General features: G+C 47.5%; 5 protein-coding genes across 5 annotated transcripts; 4 read left to right on the top strand and 1 right to left on the bottom strand.

The window, feature by feature from the left end:
- Positions 1-2705: 2705 nt before the first annotated feature.
- Positions 2706-3248, top strand: N7458_003987 (ankyrin repeat domain-containing protein; the record flags this gene model as incomplete). Its single annotated transcript, XM_056907369.1, has 2 exons — positions 2706-2772; positions 2818-3248. The coding sequence occupies 2 exons, from the start codon at positions 2706-2708 to the stop codon at positions 3246-3248; spliced, it is 498 nt and encodes a 165-aa protein (XP_056768096.1).
- Positions 3249-3317: 69 nt separating this feature from the next.
- Positions 3318-4034, top strand: N7458_003986 (ankyrin repeat domain-containing protein; the record flags this gene model as incomplete). Its single annotated transcript, XM_056907368.1, has 3 exons — positions 3318-3545; positions 3684-3751; positions 3821-4034. 3 exons carry the CDS (start codon positions 3318-3320, stop codon positions 4032-4034), a joined length of 510 nt encoding a protein of 169 aa, XP_056768095.1.
- A 1027-nt stretch (positions 4035-5061) lies between these two features.
- Positions 5062-6084, top strand: N7458_003985 (uncharacterized protein; the record flags this gene model as incomplete). Its single annotated transcript, XM_056907367.1, has 1 exon — positions 5062-6084. The coding sequence occupies one exon, from the start codon at positions 5062-5064 to the stop codon at positions 6082-6084; it is 1023 nt and encodes a 340-aa protein (XP_056768094.1).
- Positions 6085-10021: 3937 nt separating this feature from the next.
- On the bottom strand, positions 10022-13573 carry N7458_003984 (CHAT domain-containing protein; the record flags this gene model as incomplete). The annotated part of the gene is made up of 1 exon (XM_056907366.1): positions 10022-13573. One exon carries the CDS (start codon positions 13571-13573, stop codon positions 10022-10024), a length of 3552 nt encoding a protein of 1183 aa, XP_056768093.1.
- A 936-nt stretch (positions 13574-14509) lies between these two features.
- N7458_003983 (uncharacterized protein) lies at positions 14510-15295 on the top strand (the record flags this gene model as incomplete). The annotated part of the gene is made up of 1 exon (XM_056907365.1): positions 14510-15295. The coding sequence occupies one exon, from the start codon at positions 14510-14512 to the stop codon at positions 15293-15295; it is 786 nt and encodes a 261-aa protein (XP_056768092.1).
- Between the last annotated feature and the right edge of the window lie 8591 nt (positions 15296-23886).

The raw sequence follows: 23886 nt of genomic DNA, 5'->3' as shown, positions 1-23886 counted from the left end.
TAAGCACTGCGTTTGTTGAGGCAATGTCCAGCGGAACTTCTGACAACCCTAAATTAAGCTTATCGGAGCTTCTGTCTATTTGCTCGAACCTAGTAATTTTAGATACTTAACTAGATACTTTGCGCTTTGCGTACGTTTCTTTCAAAGAATTCTTGGAAACAAAGCCTGAGTTCGATACGCCGAGTACCTATAAAGTCGCTGCCCTAGGTTATCTCGAGATATGTATTTCTACTTTATCTATTGAGATTAGAAGCGAGCTGCTTCTAAACCAGGAATATTATTAATATGCCGTGCTCTATTAGGCTTACCATTATACTACTTCCGCTGTAGTCGATAGTGATATAGTGATTGAAAAGCTGAAGGAGTTCGTTCTCGGCGACGACGGTCTCGCGTTCTAGCTCTAGCTTGAGGCCGCTAACGAAGCCTCTGAGCTTCTTCCTAATCATTCTTCCCTAAAGAAAGAGCTCAACGCCGTGTTGAGCGAACTATAGACGCCTTTCTTCACTGCCTGTATATATGGGTTGAAGAGCATCTTCGATATATTAATACAGAATCCCGATTTTGACGTTAATTCGACCAATTTGCTAGGACAAACAGGACTATACCTTGCCGCAGCATTTAGTAACTATGAATTAGTGGCTTCTCTATTTAGTTTAGGCGCAGATCTAGGTATTTCGCGAGGAAAGTGGGAAGACCCCTTATCCGATGCGTGTGCTGGCGGTTATTCCTTAGTGATAACCATTCTTCTTAATCAAGAGACCTGTTCTGATGCGACGAAAATCGTACCTGCCCTTAGACTATGTTTCTTGACAGACTAGGAGGATCTCTCCAAGTTACTACTCAAAAGCTATCTACAAAGGCCATGTGGCAAGCCCGATGTTAAGCGGAAGAACGATGACTGGCTTTTGGAAGCCGCTGCTCAAGCTGGCTTTTCTGAGATTATGGAAGAATTAGCGAAAGTATCGTCGCCGAACCACCTGCTAAAGCAGAATTCTTCGCGGACTATCACTGCTGCCATTCGAAAGGGATAAATCTCCTTCATTAAAAAGCTTCTCGAAAAAGGTTCACTCCCTGCTGATATAGTGGCCACCGCCGCACTTTTTGGTAAAACCGAGAGTATCAACTTGTGTCTAGACGAAGGCTACAGCATTGAAAAGGAAGGACCATTTAGCACTCCTCTTAGGTCTGCAAGCTTGATAGGTCATGAGAACGCCGTGCGCGACCTCTTGTCTCGTGGTACAGATGTCAACGTTGTAACGCCACTAGGAGACGCCCTTCAAGCCGTAGCAATAAAAGGCCATCTGACTATCACAACTACCCTGATTAAGCTCCACGCGAAGGTCGATAACTCGGGCGGATTCTTTAGAAATGCCCTGTAGGCTGCTACCTATCGTGGTTATCGTGATATAGCTAAAGCTCTTCTGAGTGCTGGCGCATCTATATACACATATAGCCGATATATAGACGCTTTCCATACTACTGCTGAAGGAGGCCAAGATGGTATTATTAACTACTTCCTTGAAAAGGGATATACCGTACCCCCGGAAATTACTGTGCGCATCCTTAGAGCCCAAGCAAGCCAGGCCCTGCCCTCTCCATATAAAGACCTTTTACGCCGTGCATCACTAAGCTTTGGCGATTATAGTTATAGTCATAATCGGCGCACCCAGCAATCTATCGCGGATCAGCTACCTCCAGAAGCTTCCGTCTCTAGCTTTAAGGATGTTTTCAACCACACCGGAGAGGCACTTATGTCCCACAATGATATACCAGAGGCTGTTTATGAGCCTAGAGCAAGTCAAGATGATCTAGGTAATCTAGTTCTCAGGCAAGACTACTTTTTGGAAATCGCAGGCTCCAGGAACTACTTGAAGTAGTTGAGCGGCTTCTTGACAGTAGGGAGAGGCTTGGAATAGGAATTTTGCATCTAGAACAAGCACTCAGGGCTACGTGCACAAACAATCGTATCACAGTGATCAAGTCGATCACCTCTGTAGAGGATGACCTTCGCCATTGTATCGGCGAGAATCTCGAGATCGCAGCTAGCCACGGGTACAGTGAGATTATAGAGATGCTCATTGAATATGAAAGGGAACGGAACGCTCTGGCCAAAGCCAGCCCTGAGAGAGCTTCCGAGGGTAAAACCTCTAAAAAAAGAACCCTTTTGAAAAGGTTTAACCACATCCTCTATTGTGTGGTTTCTCACAAACACCGGTTTGATAGCTCCATTGCATTTCCACACACACTTCGGCTAGTGCTAGCGGGCTGTCGAGGTGGTCAGCTAGCCAGTATCAAGCGAGGGCTTCGCTTGGTAACCCAGTCTGAGATAAAGAGAGTCCGCGAGCTTGGTTTGATAGAAGCAGCTCGATTTAACCAATCCAATATTGCTAGGCTTTTGATTCAGGGCGATGTTCTATTATCGCATAAGTCTTTAGAAGATGCTATACGAATTGCTGCACGAACTAGCTCCAAATCAACGCTGGCTCTTCTCGTCAGAGCGAACGATAATCCAAAAGCTTTCAGAGATTACCTTACTACCTGGTTTATTAACGCAACGGTGAATAGTGATGCTGAGGTTGTGCAGTACTTACTGGATCAGTGCGTAAGTTTATTGTTTCCTGAGATACTCTATAAGGCATTTATACACGCTTCCCGCGAAGGATACCTCCTAGTCATGACTTCACTGACAGAGAACATTTAAAAAAATGAAGTATCCCCGCTTTTTTTTCACTCAGGCTTTGAATGCTGCCTGTGCAGCTAGCAAAAAGGAAAGTGCTTAGTGGCTGATCAATACTAGTTCTGACATTAACGCGATAGTTGATGAGATACCTGAGCCCTTCAATAATGACCGCTGGTATTTTAATAAGTCTTATGAGAGATGGCCAAGGACGGCGTTACAGGCATGTCTACAGCCTATCCCAGGCTCACACAAACGCTATCATTTCCCTTGGGAGGCCGAGATTCGATCGCTAGAGTCCGTGATCAAACTTCTGCTAGAGCACGGCGCTAACGTTAACCAAGCACTCGATGGCGGAATAACTACTCTGCATATTGCGGCAGAGAAGCTATCCGAGGAGACGGTTCAGACAATTATCGCCAAGGGCGCAGATATAGATATCGATATTTTCGGAAAAGGCACCCCGTTGCAACTAGCTGCAGGTCGAGAATTAAACGCGCTACCCATTGTGCGCTTACTCCTCGAGTCTGGGGCTATCGTCGGATCGGACGAAGTCACCCAGCAGAAATAGGAGTCTGTATTGAACGCGATATTGAGGGCATTGACTTACTTTAGGTCTGAGCCGTTAGAGTTAGATAATATGTCTTTACTTCATCCTTATACGCAATCGCAGCAGTGTGGTTTCTTCTTAGAATCAGAGTCGATACAAGATGTTCTGTTGACTAGTCCAGGAGTAGTGATTAAGCATGTTTTGCTATCTCGGCTAGAAATAAGGGCCTTAGACAAACAATTCAGTCTACTACTACAAATAGCTGTAGCAAGCGGAGACATCGACTTCATAAAGCTTCTTGTTAACCGAGGGATTAATGTTAACTTACGCGGATATTATTACGGCTGCGCTCTCTAAGCAGCGGCCCGGTTTAGACATCTAGATTATGTGAAGTTTCTACTTAACGCAAACGCCGAAGTCAACCTGATAGAGGGTGCTCATAGGACTCCTCTCTAGGCAGCAATTATTAGAAACCATCAAGAAATTGCTACGGAATTGATCACCCACGGAGCTGATCCCAACTTGTGTTCGAAGGACCCAGGGGAAGGTACGGCGAAGACACCCTCACTTTGATTGTCAATCCAATTTGACAGCATATCGCTTCTGAAGCAACTTCTCAATGCTGGTAGCAAGCCCGGTGAGGGACCTGCTGCTTTGCACTTGGTTGTTAAGGCAGGTATTCTTGAGGCCACCGAGCTACTCTTACAAGCTGGAACCAATATAGATACCGGAGACTCAGATCATACCCCGGTTTTAATCACAGCATGCTTCAATGGAGACATGAGAATGGTGGAGGATTATCTATGAGCCCTAGGGCTCATATTTATGGCCTTGAGTCAAGTAAAAAAAAGGGAAAGTAGGTAACCTAGGTGATCTGGGTGAGAATCCTCGCCATGTTCTCACCCATATCACCCATATCACCCACACTCTCCCAAAGATCAAATCCGACGCCATTTCAGGGCTCCAGGGCGCATCGAGAATTGGCCGTATTGAGTAATGGGCCTAAGTACGGCTGAGCGGACACGAAGCCTGTTCTCCACGCTTCGGGATTTATCCCTTGTCGTAAATCGAGAGCGAGTGCATCCTTTTAGAGCACAATTTTTCCCACTTACAGAAGATTATTGACCATCATGTCCCAATATTGCTTAATGTACATAGATATTGCCACATTCACGACGAAAAGAGAAAGAGAAAGATGTATTCATAAAGGTAGCATACCATGACAGAAATGAAAACGAAGGGATAGAAGCAAAGAAGAGAAGCTGGTCAGCGAGACAAGTCTAAATACATGATATTAGTCTGCGCAGCTGGCGTCACTTCCAAAAGGCTTTAATACCCTTCATACATTTCCTAGGGGTGCTCTACAATGCAGGGAAAGCAAATGTGAGGTAATGGGCCAATGAGGATCCTACCAGTTAAAAGTGATGCGTGACCTCGTATAGCGTATTCGATCACGGGCGCTCGCGTTCTACAGCCTCAAACTAATCGATGATAGTCTCAGCACTGTAGGACTCTGTTCCGTGGGCTAAGAAAGAAAGCACGTGTCTGTGGGGTACTCTGTCTTGAAAATGCACTGTACCTAGTAGTCGTCGGTGGCCGATTTAGCGGGGAAGAAGGCTCTATCCTAGAAGTAAAGTTAGCTTTGACATGTAAAACGCACGTGCAAGACCTGCGAGATCGGATTCGTTGTTGATACTACCAAGCATTAATCTTGCATTTTTACTTATCAACGTCTGTTCAATCTCCAACACACCCCAGGCACGGTTTCTTCCCAGTCAACTTTCTCACACCCTTCGACCGCTCGAGGATACACTCCCCGGACGAAGACGCACTCATGGCGCGCCAAACCCCGCCTATTCTCTCCATGCAAGAAGCGTACCTGGTTCCTTACGGAGCTATCGGCTTTGCTAGCGACATAGCCACCCTGTACATGGTGACCTGCCTCCTCTTCGGCCGCGCACCGCTCTGCCCCGCAAGAACGATCTGCAACACAGACCTTGCCAAATTCCTTATAGGCCTCTGGATCTTCTTCATCTTTGTGTTGAACGAATACAACGTCGAGAAATGCTGGCAGCACTGGGAGCTAGTCTTGATAAACGTCAGCAACGGCTTGATGGGTCTCTTCGTCGCGGTCGTCGGGTTTTTCACTGTCAGCTCATGGCATCCTCTGATCAAAGGCGAGGCTCAGGAGGATGACCCGGAATCTCAGCCGGTCTTGGGGGCTGTATGGTTATCGACTCCAGAAGAAGAGACAGCCGTGTCTGACGAGCGAACTTGTGACTCTATAGGGGAATATGGCGCTATGGCTGATATGCCGTCCTCTGGGCTCAGCAGGCTCGGCTCGTCAAGTATGCAAGGGGAGAGTAATAGAACAAGCAACGTGAGTCCACACATGAGTGAAGTCACGCGAGAACTAAACAGCATGGCCAACGGGCCCGCCCAATCCGGGGATCAGAAGGTCAAGGTCGTGTTCCTTGCGGTCCTCGGGGTTCGTATAGGTGCGGTTCTCATCGGAAGTATCTCCTTGGCCAGGCTAGCCGTTCTTGAGGGCAAGGAATCTAGCAAGAAGATTTGTTTGATTTTCGGCATCCTGGGGGGATTGACCATAGTAGGAACTCTCTTCACCTTCGTGTGTGAGTTGTGCTACTTAGGGAAAGGGACGGACCCAGGGCTAAAGCCTCTAAGATACCTTCTCGTGTCTCTTTTTGCCTTGCTTCTCATGTTCTTCACTGATTGGATATTAGGCTGCGTGCTGGACAGCCTAAGTGGTGTTCCAATTGCAGACATTGACATGGAGGAGCTGTCTCGGTATTGGGTCTACCTTGCGGTTACCAAGCTGCCAATGTTCGCATTCTAGTGATTTCACAGTTAGCGCACCGTGAAGGTTGAATCTGATTCGAATACTCGGTGGCGCTCATAGCGGCTTTTTTTATCATCTCACTTAATTGTTTGCAACTTGACAACAATGATGCTGCCCCGTGAGACCACCTTGCATCTGGCCGATAGGTCCAAGTGGAAATGCGCTCAAGGACGTAACCGCCTCATATGCAACCACATTCTCCGGCGGGCGGCGCGACGAGTGACCCTGGACAACGGAGCCTGGAAGGGCTCAATTTAATGTAAAAACAGCAAAAACATACAACAGCCAAAAGTATGACCGGGCTCACCTAGCGCCCATCGTTCGGTGCTGGGCGACTCGCCGCTTTATCCAGGCGGGCTTCAGGCGGGTTCAGGCGGGTTCAGGCGGCAGTTCACCCACCTAAATGTTCTTCACCCGAAGACCGCCCAGGGTGCAGGGCAGGCCGTGAAAAGGCGCATTTGCACATCTTGGCACACGGAAAGATTTCGCGAGCCGCTGGTATCGACAGCGACGATGGATGAATTATAAGTACGCGCTAGGAGCGTCCAGCAGAGGTTTCCCACGATCTAGCCTCCCCTCTCACCTCGTCCCGGTGGCCCTCCGATCACGATTCACCCCCATAATGACTAAGAGTAAGGATCAAGCCGCCAATTTTACCTTCATCGTGGATTTCGATCACCATAATAACTCAGAAATCTTACGTGCCTTTCTCCTAAAAACTAAGCGAGACTATCGGCGTGCACTTTGTATCTTTGATAAGTTAGTACCTTTTAATAATACTTCACCTTCGGGAGGCTACTTCTCTAGATCTCTAATTACTTCCGTTAGATTCCTCTTACTATACCCGAAGGCAGTGAATCCGCCCGATATTCGAACCTTTAAGGCGTTTATAGAGTTTACGTTACGTAGAATAAAAGGTCGAATCACGGTAAGGCCGACTATCGTAACTATCGACGGATTTCGAGGAAACTTCGAGGCGAATATATCCTTTTATCGTAGGCATAAATTCCCTAAAAAGATATCTATAACGATTAGAGAGGTACAGTAGCTATAATACTTCGTAGAATAAATCCTAATCTCTCTCTAGTAGATTCTATAAGAGCTAAAGCCCTTACTAAAAATGTTAAGAGTATACTACTTGCAGGGTAGAAAGCCTGTCAACTAGGTAGGAGAGCAAAGCACCAAGTCCAATTATGACAGAGACTGTTTCTTAAGGAGTTGAAATCCCACTCCTTAAACATCAATTTAAATACATCATTTTCCATGCAAACAGGAAGCAAACACGAAGCAAGGGGGATTCGATGCCGAAAGGCCAGCGTATGGCCAGCGCATGGCACATACTGTGGGCGTGGCCTGCATGCAGCGTGGCTGTCGCGTATCGCTGCCGAGGGGTTGCCGGCTGACCGCCGGGTGGCCACCGCTTTGGCAGAAACCCCGGCCCGACGCGCCTGAGGCACCAATATCAACATGTGAATAGCCTCATCACAAATATCATAACAAAAAATACTATCCGCCGAAATAGATAAGGACGGACTATTACTAAACGATCTTATAGTACTTATAACCTAACTCTACTATAGAGACTTCCACGAATATCGAGGTCTATCTATAGATTAGTCGTATATATAGATTAGCGTAGTAGTATGTTACGCGGTGCCTGCTGGTTAATATGAGTTTATACCAAAAGGGTAATAGTTACCCCAGTTGTTATCAGGGACAACAACTGTATGTGCTGAGACGGCTGATTCCGGCCCTGTCGGCACAGACTTCAATCCCAAGAGTATCTCGCAACCGTACCGTTGCTATGCTAAGCCTTACACGGACTCGGGTCCTATTGAGTATCTTGCAGGAGGTGCCAGTAGAGCGCGCCAAGTAATTCAGTCACTGAGTGTTGCCACTAAGTGAGCTCCCCTACTTGTAGGTTAGGTTGTCTTGAAGGTTGAACTGTGAAGCGTGAAGTACCAAAGGTAGTAACCAAGTAACAATGTGCAATTAATCGCGAAGAACTAAATACATGATAGCTAAATGAGTGTCCTTATATATCCAGTCCCTCTGTCGACTCCCTGCTCTACTCCCTAGGGGTAGATCTAGAGTCACCGTATACTCCTACATATACTCCCTAGGGTCACGCCTTAGAGTATATACTTAGCGTCACGTGCTAACTTACCGGGCACTTACACTTAGGGTGTAATCTTAGTGCCAGTAGATTAGTAGCCGATTCCCGCGTCCCGCTAACCGTCAGCTCCACTAATAGAGTATACATTGGCACGGTTAGTCGCAGGCCGAATCTGGCTCCCTTTCCGAGATGGTTTCCTCAGGGCCCCCAGGGGCTGGCTGAGTATACCGAAACGCACGTGACTCCACTAGCGTGGTGCTGCCTGGAGAATGGTTGGCTCTCGGCTGCCCCTCCGCCCGCTGCGGCCCTCAGGTACTCGAGGTCCGTAACACAATAGGCCTACTCACTATTATATATCTACAATCTTAGAACCTATAAATATATATTACCTTACGCAAGCACAAATCAATTTCCTTATAATTTATCCACTAAAAGTCCCTATAATTCGCTAAAGCCGCCAGCTAAGAGGGTTAGTTCTTTTTCCCGCGAGTAGCTCTTGGAAACTGACTCTCGGAAGTACGTACAACAGGCGGTTAACTCTTTTATATTATTACTTGACCCATCCTATACCTCACATCCTTGAGGCTCAGGAGGAACGTGAATCATCGGTGGTTCTAACTTTCCGCCACTTCGGCGCTTTCCGTGTGTCAAGGAAGCTGGAGAAGTTAATGGTGAAAATTATTAGTAGCTATAATTATGCCAAGTACAATAGATAATTGTCGGAATTAGATATCAGGTTCGTAGTATTCCGTTTGCACATGCTCAGGGTTACAAGGAACCATTTTGTGTTTACTAGGTCAATTCACAGAATAAAGGATGCCACGGCACGTCAATGGCAAACTTGAGCCATTTTGCGGCTACTAAATTGGTGCGGCTACTAAATTGGGGCAGCGCGTAAGGAAAGTTATCAGGCTATACTTGGCAATGGGCTGTCCCGTCGCCGATTGGAAAGTGTTGGTGGGTCACGGATAAGGGAGTTCGTAGCCGTCAGTACATATCCCTTTTATACTCAAAGTCGCTTTTTAGAATCGTAGTGACAGATGAGAGTCGCGGCCATCGAAAGCCCAATCCTCTTCGGCTCGATGAACTCAATTTACGCCCCCCAAGACAGATTTGAAGTCCCGCAACATACGGGCGATTGCCCAAAAAAGAGTGGCGGGTGAGTGTGCTCGCATGCGCGGAAACTCGACAGCGGATCGACCGATAAGACATGCCAGGGGATGGAACTGCAGGTCGGCTTAAGGTAGCTATGGTTCTGCACCACCAGTTAGAATTGAAAACAGACGGAGCAGCATCCAAAGTGTTAAAACTTGTTGACGCCGAGTGCTCTTACTTTCCCGCGATTATTCACTCGTGCATCCACGTTCTTTCTCGCATTCGGGGTCCCCCTGTCGCCGCCTTGTCATGCTCCTTGCAGCAACAGTGTGCGGTGCTGTAATTTTCTTGGTTGTCTTGGCTGCCTTGACTGTCTCGTTTGTCTGTAGAATCACTTGGTATCTATACAGTACCAATGTTGAGGTACTCATTGACGGAGCATCGCCAACTTTTGCTCCTGTAAGCGGTCGCCTGGCTTAGTGTGTTGATTACTCTGTAGCTTTCGTAAATATCGTGTGCCAGAGCAATACGAAATTCTAGCTCGCAATCACCGTCGAGCCGGCCAGAGCTGGCAGCACGTCCTTCCGATGCCTAAAGCGTCAGCACGATCGATCAAAGGCACGCTGGTACGATGTCATGCGATTGATTCATGGGCCGGTATACAGCGAATCGCTCACACCTTTACCGCTTCGGCGTATTCGCATCGGCGCAATAAAGTCTAGTTCAATCAGTTACTTGTCTGCCGCCTGGCACCTCCGCCCGATTGATGCCTCTGCTGGCGTTGACGAGCCAGTGCAGCAGGTGCAGCACCAGCGCGCGGGGCCAGGCAATAACTCTGGCAACACCAGCTCTGACAGCACCGGCTCCGGCGGCTCCACTTCCAGCAGCAACAGCCCTAGCTCTGGCATCATCACCGTCGGCCGCATCACCGTCGGCAGCATCACCGTCGGCAGCATCACCGTCGGCAGCATCACCGTCGGCAGCATCACCGTTGGCAGCATCACCGTTGGCAGCATCACCGTTGGCAGCATCACCGTTGGCAGCATCACCGCGGGCAGCATCACCGCGGGCAGCATCACCGCGGGCAGCATCACCGGCTCTAGCAGCTCCACCTCCAACAGCTTTCGAGGACAAAATTTTCTTACAGAACTCGTCCATTCCCCACTTTACCCAGTCAACCTCTTTGCTCATAGGACCCAGATGTATAAAGGGTGCCCATATGAGCGGCTCATCCAGGTACTCTTCTTTCAATGTAGAGACAGCGTGGTGCAGGGCCCAGGAAATGGCGTCGTTTCCTATCCCCCCGTGCTCGTCGGTGTGATCGTTCAGGAACTGGTAAAACTCGCGAGCGAGAGTTGGACAAACGAAGTCATAGACTGGCCAAAGCGAAGCAATGACGTGGGGAAATCCAGCCAGCTGAAATGCGTTCCCAATCTGGAGACCCTCGTCAAGAAGTTCGGGTACTGATCCGTACGCTGTTGAGCAAGCGGCAAGGAAGGCCAAGATGGACTTATCCGCTACAGCGCTAGATATCTCCTTAACACTGAGCCTTGCTATGACAGGTTCAGATTCTGTAGCAGCCTCGTCGAGCAGGATCAGGTGACTGCGCGATGGATCAGCTACGTCTGTCTCGGCGTGAGAGTTGACATGCAAATAGTTGCAGCTGGGAAGGACGTCAAGCAATTGCGCTTTCACAGCTCGTGGCATTTGAGCCCACTGGATAAACCGGGCCGCGTCCGTGACACCCGCCGCCTCTACATCGGCGGAAGGCAAGAAGTATTTTCTGATACCCTTGGGAAGTGATGCCCAAGACTTTGATGCCGTGCTCAAGACCACACCATTGTTTCCTGCAGTTTGAATGCCGCGGCTTCGTGAGCGTACATGTTGCAGCATTCGGAAGCTCGCGATGTAGGAAGAGGTTATTCTTGCAGTGGCCGAGTCGGTAAGAATCCCACTGCTATAATTGCCGGCGGCATGCAATGGAATTTGGGCAAATATCCCTGTGGGAATCCATAGAACCCGTGGCGCAAAAGGACAATCGGGGGTGGGAATATGCTCTTTCAGACCAAGGCCACTACAGATTGGCTCCACAATGAAAACCCAAGCAAGCTCGAGCATCCGCGTCAGGTCGTGGTTCCGGACGTGGGGCTCTATACTTTGGTTGTGGATGGACTTCAAGAGCGGTTTGAAGGTGTGTTCGGCCATTTGTAATCTACGCCCACTGATTGACATCGGCTCAAGACAATAGAGTGGTATGACACCAACTCTGCCCCTCTTCAGGACGATGGCGTCTGTACGAAAAATGCTTGTATTGAGGACTGTGATATAGTCTTCGTCAGAAAGTTCAGTGATGTGGTGAGGCTCGAGTTTGGTAAGAAAATTGCGAAATCCTGGAACCGTTTCGCGGATTGACTTGACAACTCTATCCAGTTCTTCGATTGCGCTCATGCGGGGATCTGTCCAGGGTTTCTGTGATAAGTCCAGCGGATCGACTAGCTGAACTTGCTGTTCCGACGGGCGCATGACTTGTTGCTGAAAATTTCTAAACTCCTCGTACAAATTTGGGGCTTTGCATTTCAGGTCGTCTAGTTCTCCGGAACCGCCGCGTAGATTTGTGGTCAATATCCCCCTTGCTTGTTCCAAGACATAGAGTGCCTTGAGAGGAGGTGCTCCAGCCGTCAGGCCAGCTGAGCAAGCTTCTGACCCAAGACCCGACAGTTGGGATATGATGTATTGCTGCCCCTCGGGGTCAAAATGAACTGCTGAAGCGGAGGGTATATTCCCTACGGCTTCCCTGAGACAGTCCCATGCGTCCTCGTAGCGACGAAGGTCATATAAAATAGCGCCAGCCTCTCTTGCAGCTCTTATCCTTTCTAGAGGTTGGATAGCTGGCGACTCAGCACACATGAGAAGAGTTTGCAAGGCAAACTCGATATCCGAACTATCTCTGTCTCTTTGGAGTAAAACGTGTGACGGTGACTTGTGATATTTTCGAGCGACGATTCTGCCAAGCGTCTTAAGAACTGGGCCTTGTTCATCCGGCGAGAGATCCTTTAGCTTCGCCGCCGCGGAAACTAGGTCGGCCGCCTTCTTTATATACTCCTCTTCTATGTCGCCAGTCGCGTCAAACAGCTGATCAAATTTCTGTGCAAGATTAACAAGATTGAAGCTTCTCCTCTCGATGTCCACCGACTGTTGGCCGTATAAGACTGCCTCCTCGAGATATTTGATTGCGGGGTCATGATACTTGGCTGAATTCCGAGTGCGTAGATAATAGGAATGCAAAGCGTTACTCAGCTGGTCCAGTAAAACTGCCTTGCTGGAGTCTCTTGTAGGATAGAGACGAACAGCTTCTCTGTGCGCTGATAATGCGGTTTCCAAGTCTTGCAGGCGGGCTTGCCGATTATACCTCAACATACAGTGTAACCCGAGATCGCTGAGGTATATTGCTCTCTGGGTAGGTGAAGCAACTTTTGCCTCCGTAGCCTTCTGGGTATACGCAATGGCCTTGTCGAGTCTCTCCAACCTCAAGGTGCTCAAATATGATTCTCGCAGAAGACCGACAATGGAGTGATAGATATGACAGAAGCTCGGACAATAGATATCCACAAGCTTCTCTGCCTCCATCAAGTACCCCAGAGCACTCTGGAAGTCCTCCTCATCCTCGACTTTGTGTCGCTGGGACCACCGCCAGAGCCGATCTGCCCGCTTCGCATCCGGAGAATTGACATCTACACCAGGATTAATGTCCTTAGCCCGACGGAGACGTACATCAAATGGCATTGCCATATGGTGCTCACGGTCTGCAAATAGCCGTGAGTCGAGGTCAACTGGAGCCTTCTTGCTGCTTCCCATGTAGAAGTAACGCAGCTTTTGCGTTTGTGCCAGGCACGTTACGAGATTCGCATCACCGGCATGAGATAGAAGTTCCGACAAATTGCCAGCATCAGTGACATCGTTGAACAGGCTCATGCTCTCGTGGAGAAAGATTTCGTTATGGTCGTGCGTGAAACGTTTGTTGAGAGACAGCATGAGCTGGATTTTTGGCAGAGTGCCGTCTTTGTGCGCGACAACATACCGCCCGTAATAAACCGCCCTCGCGATATCATGGAGCTTGCCAGTCAATTCATACCGTTCACGGAAGAAAATACCGCACTTTGATGCTGTAGCAAAGTGCTCGGGGTGCGTCCAAGGCAGCTGATCCAGCTCGGCGACCAAGCTACAGCGTCCTCCGTCTGGCGCTTGCAGTGAACTGAATTGAAGGGGCTCAGACATCTTAAGCGCAGAAGAGGCAGTGGACATCTCACTGCACTGTCATGCACTGCAGGGCCGTGATGAAGTTCTGCAGAAATTATCCACAACCGATGAGGGTTTTGAGGGCATGAAATGGCGGTACAGTTTCTTTTTCGACGTGTCACCTCAGTTGAAGAACGATACTAGATTGGTGTCTGATTACAAGACAGTCGAGCCTCAGCTGGGCATTTTGGGCGAGGCTTGATTGGTTCAGTGTTTGTTCAGCTGCTGCAACTGCTCGAGCAACCCTTCGATGATTTTGTTTCTGCACGCACTTGACGATCTAGCATACAACCCCTAGCCTGAGGCATCAACATCAACATACAGTGATTGAAGCTTGAAAATCAGCTATTAATATTCCGTACGTAGCCCGTGTCAGGGAGAAGTACAAAGAGAACCCAGACCTTGTAGGGAATTAGGCCAACAATGTACAGATCAGGGAAGACAATAGGAACTAAATAGACCAAGAAGAGTTCAAGAACCTAATGATACCCAGGTTCTTCGAGGCTGGCTACTGTCTCTTGATTCAAGGCTGTGTCCCAAGAGTACAAGACTGAATTTTGGAAAGATTCAGAACTTCCAACAGTATAGGAGGGTTTTTATCCCCCCAGGCTCTCCAGTGCTTCTGCGAGCTCGGAACCCAACGGAGACCTTAAAGGAGATTCTGACGTCATGACATTTGCAACCATATTCCATGGCACAGCTGAGACCGGCTCATTGTCTAGCTGAGACAGCAATTCATCATAAGGCCCAACATAAGGCCAGGCTGGACTGCTGCCCAAAGGATTTCGGGAGCTTCGATCGCTCCACGCAGTGCAGGGATACATTCAAGCACGAACCCACATTGGGAGGCTTCATCCCTGCGGACTCATCTATATTGGTTTTTTTGCGGTCCCCGACCGACTATACTGTACAAGCATGGGAAAGACTATGATTTCTCTGCTGTCGTTTCCTTTGCCACTAGACGCTCTTGGTCTGGGCCGCCTCATCCACGACCGGACGGATCCCAGAAAGGGCTTCTTCGATCCCACGATACTTCCAACCAAGCCCAAACCTGACGTCAGTCCTAGCGATATACACAATTTCGCTGACATGGTCAAGTCGACCCATGCTGTGGATTTGGAGGCTTCCCTGACGCGATTTGCCTCGGCGTTCCTGCGCACGAAGGCCAAGAGCTTCGACGAATTAAAATCATGCCTCGTAAAGGAATACATCCTTTCTAATGCCGACTCGTGGTACGACACCATCATCAGCGAGGAAGCGACGCGGCGATGGATCGAGCGCTCCAAGATGCGCGGCAAAGATGTCTACCTCGTGACCGGATATCGAACACTGCTAGATGCGGCGCTGAGCACGAGCAGTTCAAGTGGTGTCCATGGCGGCGGAACAGCCCATTTACCGGTAGGAGCGTTGGCAGGAAATCCGGATGACAGTCTTGACATAAAAGGGAAAGCTCAGGTGGATTCAGCCAAGTCTCACAACTTGACTATGCTCGTTCCGGGGGAGAGGGTCTTTGCAGTGCAGTACCTCAAAATCAAATTCAAGCCTTTCTCTAGCGACAAGGTGGACTCTTCGTATCTAGCGTCTCACAACCGCTGGATTGAAATGCTAACTGTTCGAGGCGAGGAGGCTGAGAACGACGGCCTTGAAGCGGTGCTTGTTGAAGATTTCGATGATGGTGATGATACCTGCTACACGTTTTAGTGACAACAATACAGATGCATTTTTTTGGATCTGCTCTACTGAGAAATATCAATTCAATCAAAGCCGCGGGAGAAGAGTTGAGTGAATGAATTAAAATACTAGCAAAATATGCAAGTAATCTCTGACCTCTTACCATTTTTAGTACCAATACTGTTTTGGAGCATCGTATGGCTGGTATCAGGATTCCTAGAATCTCTACATTGCCATGGAATATTTGCAGCTCGGCGACCTTCAGAACCATCTACAAAACAAAGCCAAAGTACCGGAAGGAAAGCTACCTGAGGCGGATGCTAAATACATAGCCTCACAATTACTTGAAGGCCTTTATATGATGCATGTAAATAGATTTACTCATCGAGACTTAAAACCCTAAGTGAGTCCTCCTGTCAAATTCGAAGATTTGGCATATCTAAATGGCGAACAGAACGTCCTGCTGAAATCTGCTCCACCACAATCTTGGCGGGTCAAGCTCGCCGACTTCGGCATCAGTAAACGTGTCTCCGCGAGCAGCTTGGGAGCATCAAGTATTATCGGAACATCCGGCTTTATTGCACCTAATCTTGTGTCTTATAGAGAAGAAGGTCTATTGAGCATTTTTGATTTCTAGGCAGCAGACATTTGGGCCCTTGGAGAGACAATTTTTCAGGTCTTAGTTGGAAGGCCATCTCCGATACGCAGCTTAAATGTCGCTCTTCTATTGGAGAACCTACAGAAATAGGGAATTGGAGAGGCAGGACAGGACTTTGTAAAGGGCCTGATGCTTCTAGAGCCTGGCAGACGACCAACTGTGTATCAAGCACTCTGTCATATATGGCTGACTGTATCGACCCTGCTAGTCCTTAGAATAAGAGCCAAGAGCACATAGAAGTAATACCGTTATATGATACGTGGTATCGCTACTTCGCTGATAATTTGACCAAGCATATCGTCTCAAACTATTCTTAAATCGCAGTCAAGCGAAAATGAAGGAAACCGAACGAAGGAGGGAAATGAGGCGGAAGAACTACGAGAGAATAAAGCAGAAGAGCTATCCGATAGAGAGCCTACTCCTTAGGATCAACCCAACACTCCACCCTCGGGATTATTAGGTACGGGTCGCTCTAGTATGAGACATTTATTCGCTGGGTAGAGGATGAGCTGACAAAAGTACTGACGTGTTCTACGGTAGTAGACCAACTGGGGAGTACATATCGTTCGTCCATTACCTCTGCATATATAGGTGCTAGAGCTATAGCTTCTTCTCTCCTCCTAAATGAAACGTCGCTAGATAAGCCTTTTCTCTTAATTGGCAGCGTTGGCTCTATCGGTTTTTCTTTCGACTCGCTATAAATTGTCTGCACAACAAAAGGCGAGCTTGTAATAAATAGTGGGACTGATGAGATTGTGATTTACAGCATCTAAAGTAGGACGAGGCGTCGTCTTAAAGTTCGCGGCGGCGCTTTGGGGGCTTAATGCTCTACTGATGCAAAGATATTGGTAACATATAACGAAAACCAAATTAAAGTATGGGACACTAAAAAATCCGAGCTTATGTGGGAGACTAGATGGTCTACTAGACTTTAAAATATCCAATCATATACTTCAGGCTTTAAGCCAATTGCTATGTCTCCAACTGGCGACACGTTAGCCGCTGGAATCGATGGATTGATTATATTCTGAAACGTTCAATCTAGATAATATAAGGACGCAATACCTCTCGATATTCTAGGGCTTGGAAAGCTGAAACGTCTTTTCATACTGCTGTCGGGGCTTGTATTAGCAGCTGGGGACTATCAAGGCAACTACCGAGGATCTTCTTCCGATAGAGGTTCCTTCTTCGTGCTTTACAAATTAGAGGAGTCAAACTCATTTGGGAAGTGCTATCCAGAGAAACGCATATCCAAATTTCAAGAGATGGCAATCTCACTAGATGAGAAGATAGTTGCGTTTCTCACAGCTTCGATGGAAGTCCATCAATTTGAAATATATACTAGGAATGAGAGGAACAAAGACCCTATTGTTCTCCAAGGAAAACGATGGCGCCAATAATCACTACACCTAGCTCTGATGCCTATTTTGAGCAAAATTTTTATAGCGACTCCAGAACATGCTCTATGGATACAGATAATTGACTCTATGGCTAGCGAGCCCAAATGGGTCAAGATCAAACTTCACCGCTTAGAATCAACGTTCACTAGTGTCGCTTTCTCACCGGATGGAAAGATGATTGTATTTAGAGGTTCGAGTGGCTCAATCCATAGACAAAGCTTAGAACAATTGCTTTCCGAAAATAAAGAGCATACCTCCTCCTCCGATGCTCATACCTCCTCCGATGATCCTCACACCGCTGAAGGACATAAGGATGGCAATTCTGCGCCAAAGCAAGACGTCTCTGAATTCCCTTCATTGAAGGAGCTTATTTCCGGTTACAGGACTGAGAATAACGAGAGTCCATCGAATCGCCAACAAGCTAAAGCCATAGAGACAGAAGATAAATCCCGGGAATGTTGAAGCAGGCCGCGTCAGGGAAAGGCTATCAAAAGATTATTAAAATGCACTTGGACGAGGGAGCGGACCTGAATACGGAGAAGCCTCGTCTCATGGACCCTGAACCTTCTAGTCAAACTCAATAATTCGTTCACTCGTTATTGTTTAATCAACTATGGGCTCGTAGACCCTCTCCTTGGTGGGTGCTTATCCGGCCCGTGTATGGAGACTTTTGCTGGCTGCTAGTTGCTTATTGTTTAGGGCTATAGAGTATATATGTCTGTATCTAATCTAAAGTATGTTCATGATCGCTGAAAAAGGATAACGTGTAATCAGATCCATTTAATCCCGTCATTAAAAATCTTCGTAGGTGGACTTGCTGTCTTCCCGATAGCGTTTGACGATCGCATAAGGAGAGAGCAATAGCAAGGCTTCGTTTAGTTGTGAATCCAATTGGGGTATTTTTCCGTATACATGTGGGATTCCAGCGCAAACTGGTTTAAATAGGAACCGCTGCCCAGACGTAGCAGTATTCGCAGATGGTCATGATTCTAACTAGCTACATCGAGAATCTGCGAAATGATAACCCGATGAGGCCAGAAGCTAGGCAATAGGTGGACACATATTAGAGGCTGATATTTACCAGATTGCCGCAATGGACAACATGCGAACCACGAGCGCTCGTCAATAGGCCCGAGAGCGTGGATCCATATGGAGCCTTAAGCCCTTCACACGTGGTCCGTCCGGTTGGGATTGATGAAGTACTCCATGCGTTTGGCCACGAAAGAACTCTTCAATTGTGGTCATTTCGGTGGGAGCGAGTCATTAGTTTCTGCATCTCTTCTTTGGTCAGGATCTTCACTGTGTTCTTGAAGAGATAACCAAGACCAGACCAGACGGCTGAGAGCGAACGGCGAATCTATTTTCCAGGGTCAGCTCCGGTAAGGATCAGTTCAGGCCACCAAAAAAGGGAAAGATGGGGCGAGGACAAAGAGAGGGGCGGAGGGTTGGAGGGAGACCAAGTTTAGCCGAGGGGCCACGTCAGCGCTTCAGGGGCCTTCAGGGCGATCAGATGGAGAATAGATGGCCTTCAGGTCGTTCAGGTGAAGTGGCCTGAAGGGGCCGGAAGGGGCTGAACAGTAAAGCGGCAAGAGCAGATGTCCCAACGAATGACAAAAAACAGGTGAACGCGGACATACAACAGCCAGGATTCGCATGTGGTCACCCACCATACTACTAACTGGCCGGCGTGTGGCTTAAGTACGGCTGAGCGGACGGGAAGCCCTGTTCTCCACACCCTATGGTCGTATGTGCTGATTTTCAAGTGAAAATAAAATATATGCCCTAATACTCCTAATTTCAATGCATAAAGCGTTGCATCAGCGTGAGTTAGAAGGGGTGAGTGCGCAATGGACAGGGTGAGAAGCTGGGTGAGAGCGGCTGAGAATCACCCTCCGTCACGCGAGCCCGCCGTACAGACCCTCTCTCGCCTAGGCTCAGATACAGCGTAATTAGCTCACCTTGGTCTGGCTCAAACTGTGGTCTCTTGGCACCTACATACACCATCGAATCCTAACCCAGGATTGGCCAACTCAACGGCAAGGCTGACTTCAACGTCGCCTTAGGCCATCAATATCTTGTACGAGTTAAGCACTAGTCCGTACTGGATCCTCCGCCCATGAACAATCATGGCTATACAACGGCTAGCACATCAACAGTTAGTTACTGATTTCTGCATTACTTACCCAAATTTCATGATTCCAAGGAGGTAGATAGAGACCAAAGCTAGAAATTGAATGAATTTCATCATAAATAAAATTAAAGTCTCTTTTATGACAAGTTACAGACTAGTCAAGCTTGCACTGAAAGCGGAAGACTAGGCGGTAGGGCGAGGGTGGACGAAGACTTGTGGAACATCACTTGTACTTGTGGACCGCCACTGTATTGACATATATATCAGTTTCAAGCAGTCGACCCAATTACTCTCGGGGTAGAAGAGGGTGACGAAACAAAGTGACCCCCTAGGACTGTGTGACGAAAGGAGAAGAATGGCGCCCGTTAGGAGTGCAGTGTCAGGTCCGCTGTACTCCCTTTATGCAAGCGAGCGCAAGAGCGGCAGCCGACAGCCAAGCTGGCTATGCAAATAGCAGTATGAGGGGAGGAGTTGTGTAGTGAAGTTCGCCTGGGTTATTTAAGGGGGCGTGGGTGACGCTCGTCTGAGTTTCCTTCGTTTCTTGTGCTTATGCAGCCGATTCTGTCTCATTTGTATCTATAAGATTCTCGAACGACCATTCAGGGGATCTGCCCAGCGAGCCCTATGAAACGGTTGTTCAGAGGGCTGGCAACCATCTTAAAGCTGTCGGAAGGCCTGACAGCACTCCTCACGCTTAGCAGCATATATTAGAGCAAGCTACATCGGGCAAATGAAGTAGTCATCACCATGGACTAGGATGACAAGAAATCAATCAGGAATGATGTTTTATTAATACAAAGCAAATTCAATATATCCATTCCCGAATCAAACATGATAGAAAAATCAAAAGAACAGAGCGGAATACAGTGTTGCTATGCCAACATACAGAATCCTTCTACATTCTGATTTCTCGGGATAATGACGGAACTACCATACATTGTCTCTCAGATACTGGACGAAGGTGATTGCAAGAACCGCTTACCTGGGAGGTATTTCGCTATTGTGTGATCTAAAGGTTCCAATTTTGGCCATATCTTTGTGTTGATACGACAACAGGTTGGTGGCTCATTTTGGGCTTTCCCTGGTAATTGAAGCTTTGTCCCCATGCAACTTCCCCCTCTTGCTGTCGATAGCTCGTTGTGCCTCTAGGATTGATTCAAATTTCTTGACATTTTCTTCGCCTAAAGCACATTTGTATATTGATTCGCCACAAGCCGGCGTTGCATCGTCCGGGGACCGGCTCGGTGTGGTTGTGTATGAGGACTGCTCAATAATTTTCCGCGAGGTTAGGGCGCCCGCAGACATATATGTGAACCGGTTATTGTCGGACATGTCAATCAGGGACTGTTAAACAATAAATTGAATGGACAATAAAATTATCTCGCATTGCAATATCTGTTCGGATGGAGTTCCCAGGAAATATTCTTGAAATCGTGGCCTTTCTCATGAAAGACAAAGAGTGCGCGAATGTCCACTGTGTTACAAACTCACAACGCTATTGACTAGTGGATGCTATATCACTTAAGATTATATTTCGGATATCCATCGCGTATGAGGAGTGCTAGTAGGTTTGGTCCGGTATGAGACCCGAGGGTCGAGGGTCTAGGCCGTGGACCGACCAGTCTCCTGGCCGAATATGAGAGATCACGCGGCGAACTATTTTACTCCCCAGGCTACTGGTGATGAAGCTAATTTCCTATCCAGTCATATAGACTGGGCTAGAATTGAGCAGCACCATAGAAAATGATGTGATCTGATTCAATTAAAGGATAATGCGAGAAAGGTCAAACCGCCGAAACTCTGGGTTCGCGCCACCCCCGCATAAACCCGTCAGATTTGCCTCTCACGACGCTTGGCAATTTTTCCTTTTGAACTGTTCCAAACCGCGAAAAACTTCCACCCAATCAATGAATTACTTGGTCACAGGAGTCTTGCGTTGATAGCAAATTATAATAGGCCAAACTGGACAATCAATCCGTCAGGATTGACGAGGCGTATTCTCACTGCCACAATTTGATCGCTTTTACTATCTTGTCACCTCCGTAATTCGACACGGCCTCAGCGGCTTCAGTCATAGCTTGAACGGCTCTGTTAAGATTTAGTTCCGCCCACCCGAGGATTGTCCCATTAAACCTTGGGTGTTTAGAACTACTCGGATGGCTGAATCGCCCATAGGATTGCTCAGTCGCGGACATCATCATAGCTCCAACAGCTCTAATAGCACCAAGCAAATAGTAGCCATTGGCGAAGCAATTATCCATACATTCCTCTAGAATTTTGACCGGCCGAGAGTTAGTGCACCTATAAGATCTGCCCAATACATAGTGTATGCGGCCAACCTTCGGAGAACTATGGTTTCAAAGGTTGTTCGGAGGCGAATTTAGCCTAGCTCCCGGTACTTCCCGTACCAAAGACAGGGGGTGGCTAAGAGTCAAATAAAATAAATTCCCACCGAAAGGATACTACACATGCCTCAGACCCAGAACTGAAAGACTTCACGGCTGTCAGTCTCAAGAACAAGACAATAAGACCATGCAGCATCTTACGCATAACCTTCTTCAAATACCAAGGCTTGTCGATGAACCAAACAGATTTTTTGAATCAAATTATCTAGGGTCCTATGGCTCTAATGGAAGTATGACTTCCGAGGACCGAGGTTATTTTAATGACGAGCTGCAAGCTTACGTATTTGATAATGATGTTCTTCCTTTCCTTTGGAACAATGTGAGTTTCTTTCAGCATCTATTATTATGAATTATTGAGCTGAGAACAATATCAAGGACGTCACATATGATGGAGGTGAGGTAATGCCAGAATACTCTTGGTATTCTGCAGGTGCAATGCCGAGCATTGAAGCACCGGAGTTGTCTGAAGGCTCCGTGAGTAGACGCAGTAGCGTGGAATTCTACCATGAGCCACACATTCTCTCCTCAAATCCTATTGATATATCGACTCCTCCTTCGGAAAAGCAACGCAGTCTGGAAGGAGAGCCCAAATTTGGTGTCAATTGCACAAAAATAACTGCAAGACAAAAGATTGCTCACACTCAAAGCGAAAAGCGGTACCGTCGAAACCTCAATGCCAAATTCTTACAACTGGAAGAGGTAGTGAATCAGTGCCACGACGAGAAGACTAAGGCTGGATCTGGGGCATCGAAAAGGATGCAGAGAGTGCAATTACTAGGGATGGCTCGTGTGAATATTCTGGAACTTCAAAAAGAAGTCAGGACTTTGAAAAGGAAGCTCCAGGTTCTACGTGAGGCTACTATGCCTGAGACCTGCAAATTCACGATTCAAGATGATATTATAAGAGTGCAGGGGTCCTGATTTGATTGATCTCGTTAATGCCGTTAAATGATGTCCACTATTTTGCTGCATGATAGTCTATGATCCTGGATTATAATTTTTTGTACGCTTCTAGATTCTGGTCTGTCGGTCCAGTGGCGCCGGCAGATTACATTGCCAATCAGGCCTTTTGTAATACGGCATCGAGTTGAATTAATTACTTCCAACTCACACGCATGGGAAGACCAGGATCAAGCGCCTATTCCGCACAGAGTAAGTGCATTTATGTCGGTAGACCAACAATTTCGGAATGAACTAGATTGGATTTCGCAAGGCCAATGAAATAGGTTGTCTTATAGTTTGTGAAGGAGACCAACAGCATCCTTTCCAGGCTGATACCAACCATCTTACCTGCCATGTCCACTCAGGAGGAGACCATGTTAAGTACGGTCATGGCTACTGGAGTAGTTTACAAATGATTTCTACGTCGTCCTGAATTGAACCCAATCTCTCCGATTGAATTCCAAACCCCGGGGAGTATCGTTGAGTTCTCCACATGGAGCATAATCTCGCTGTTTTAGGGAGTTTAATCATAATATTCTGAGGATTCCGTGGACTGCCTCCATTTTTCAAAATGTATCTTCCCGGTAGTATTGTAAGGGTCAGATAAATCTTCCTCTTTTCAATATTGTGCGAAGGTGTCAAGATAAAACGTAGCAATTGTTAAATCTGTTCCTAGTGACTTGGCTGGCACTTCATGCGCTGATAAGATTTCAGCAACATTTCTTCATCGACCGAGGAAACTAAGGGACCGTGTCGTATAATGTGACATTTTGCTACTTAGCGCTCAGCAATTCGCTCGTTAGACGGGCGTTCTTGCCATTGAGAAATGTTTAATCCCATTCACATACTTAAAATAGGATACTTAGGGAAAGATTTCGCGAGCGGCAAGCATAGAGAGCGATAATAGATAAATTATAAGTACGCGATAGGAGCGTCTAGCAGCGGTCTCCTACTATTCAACCTCTCCTCTTACCTCGTCCCGCTAGCTCAACGATTAATATCTCACTAACTAACTACCCTTACAAAATAACTGTCAGCGTGTATGTGTGGGGAGTCACATGACACGCGGATTAACCTATTTCTGT

This window comes from Penicillium daleae (assembly GCF_028827525.1).
Source record: "Penicillium daleae strain IBT 16125 chromosome Unknown utg000004l_segment0_segment0, whole genome shotgun sequence".
NCBI classification, from domain to species: Eukaryota; Fungi; Ascomycota; class Eurotiomycetes; order Eurotiales; family Aspergillaceae; genus Penicillium; species Penicillium daleae.
The sequence above is the reverse complement of the archived record's forward strand: the minus strand, read 5'-3'. Positions and strand labels throughout refer to the sequence as shown.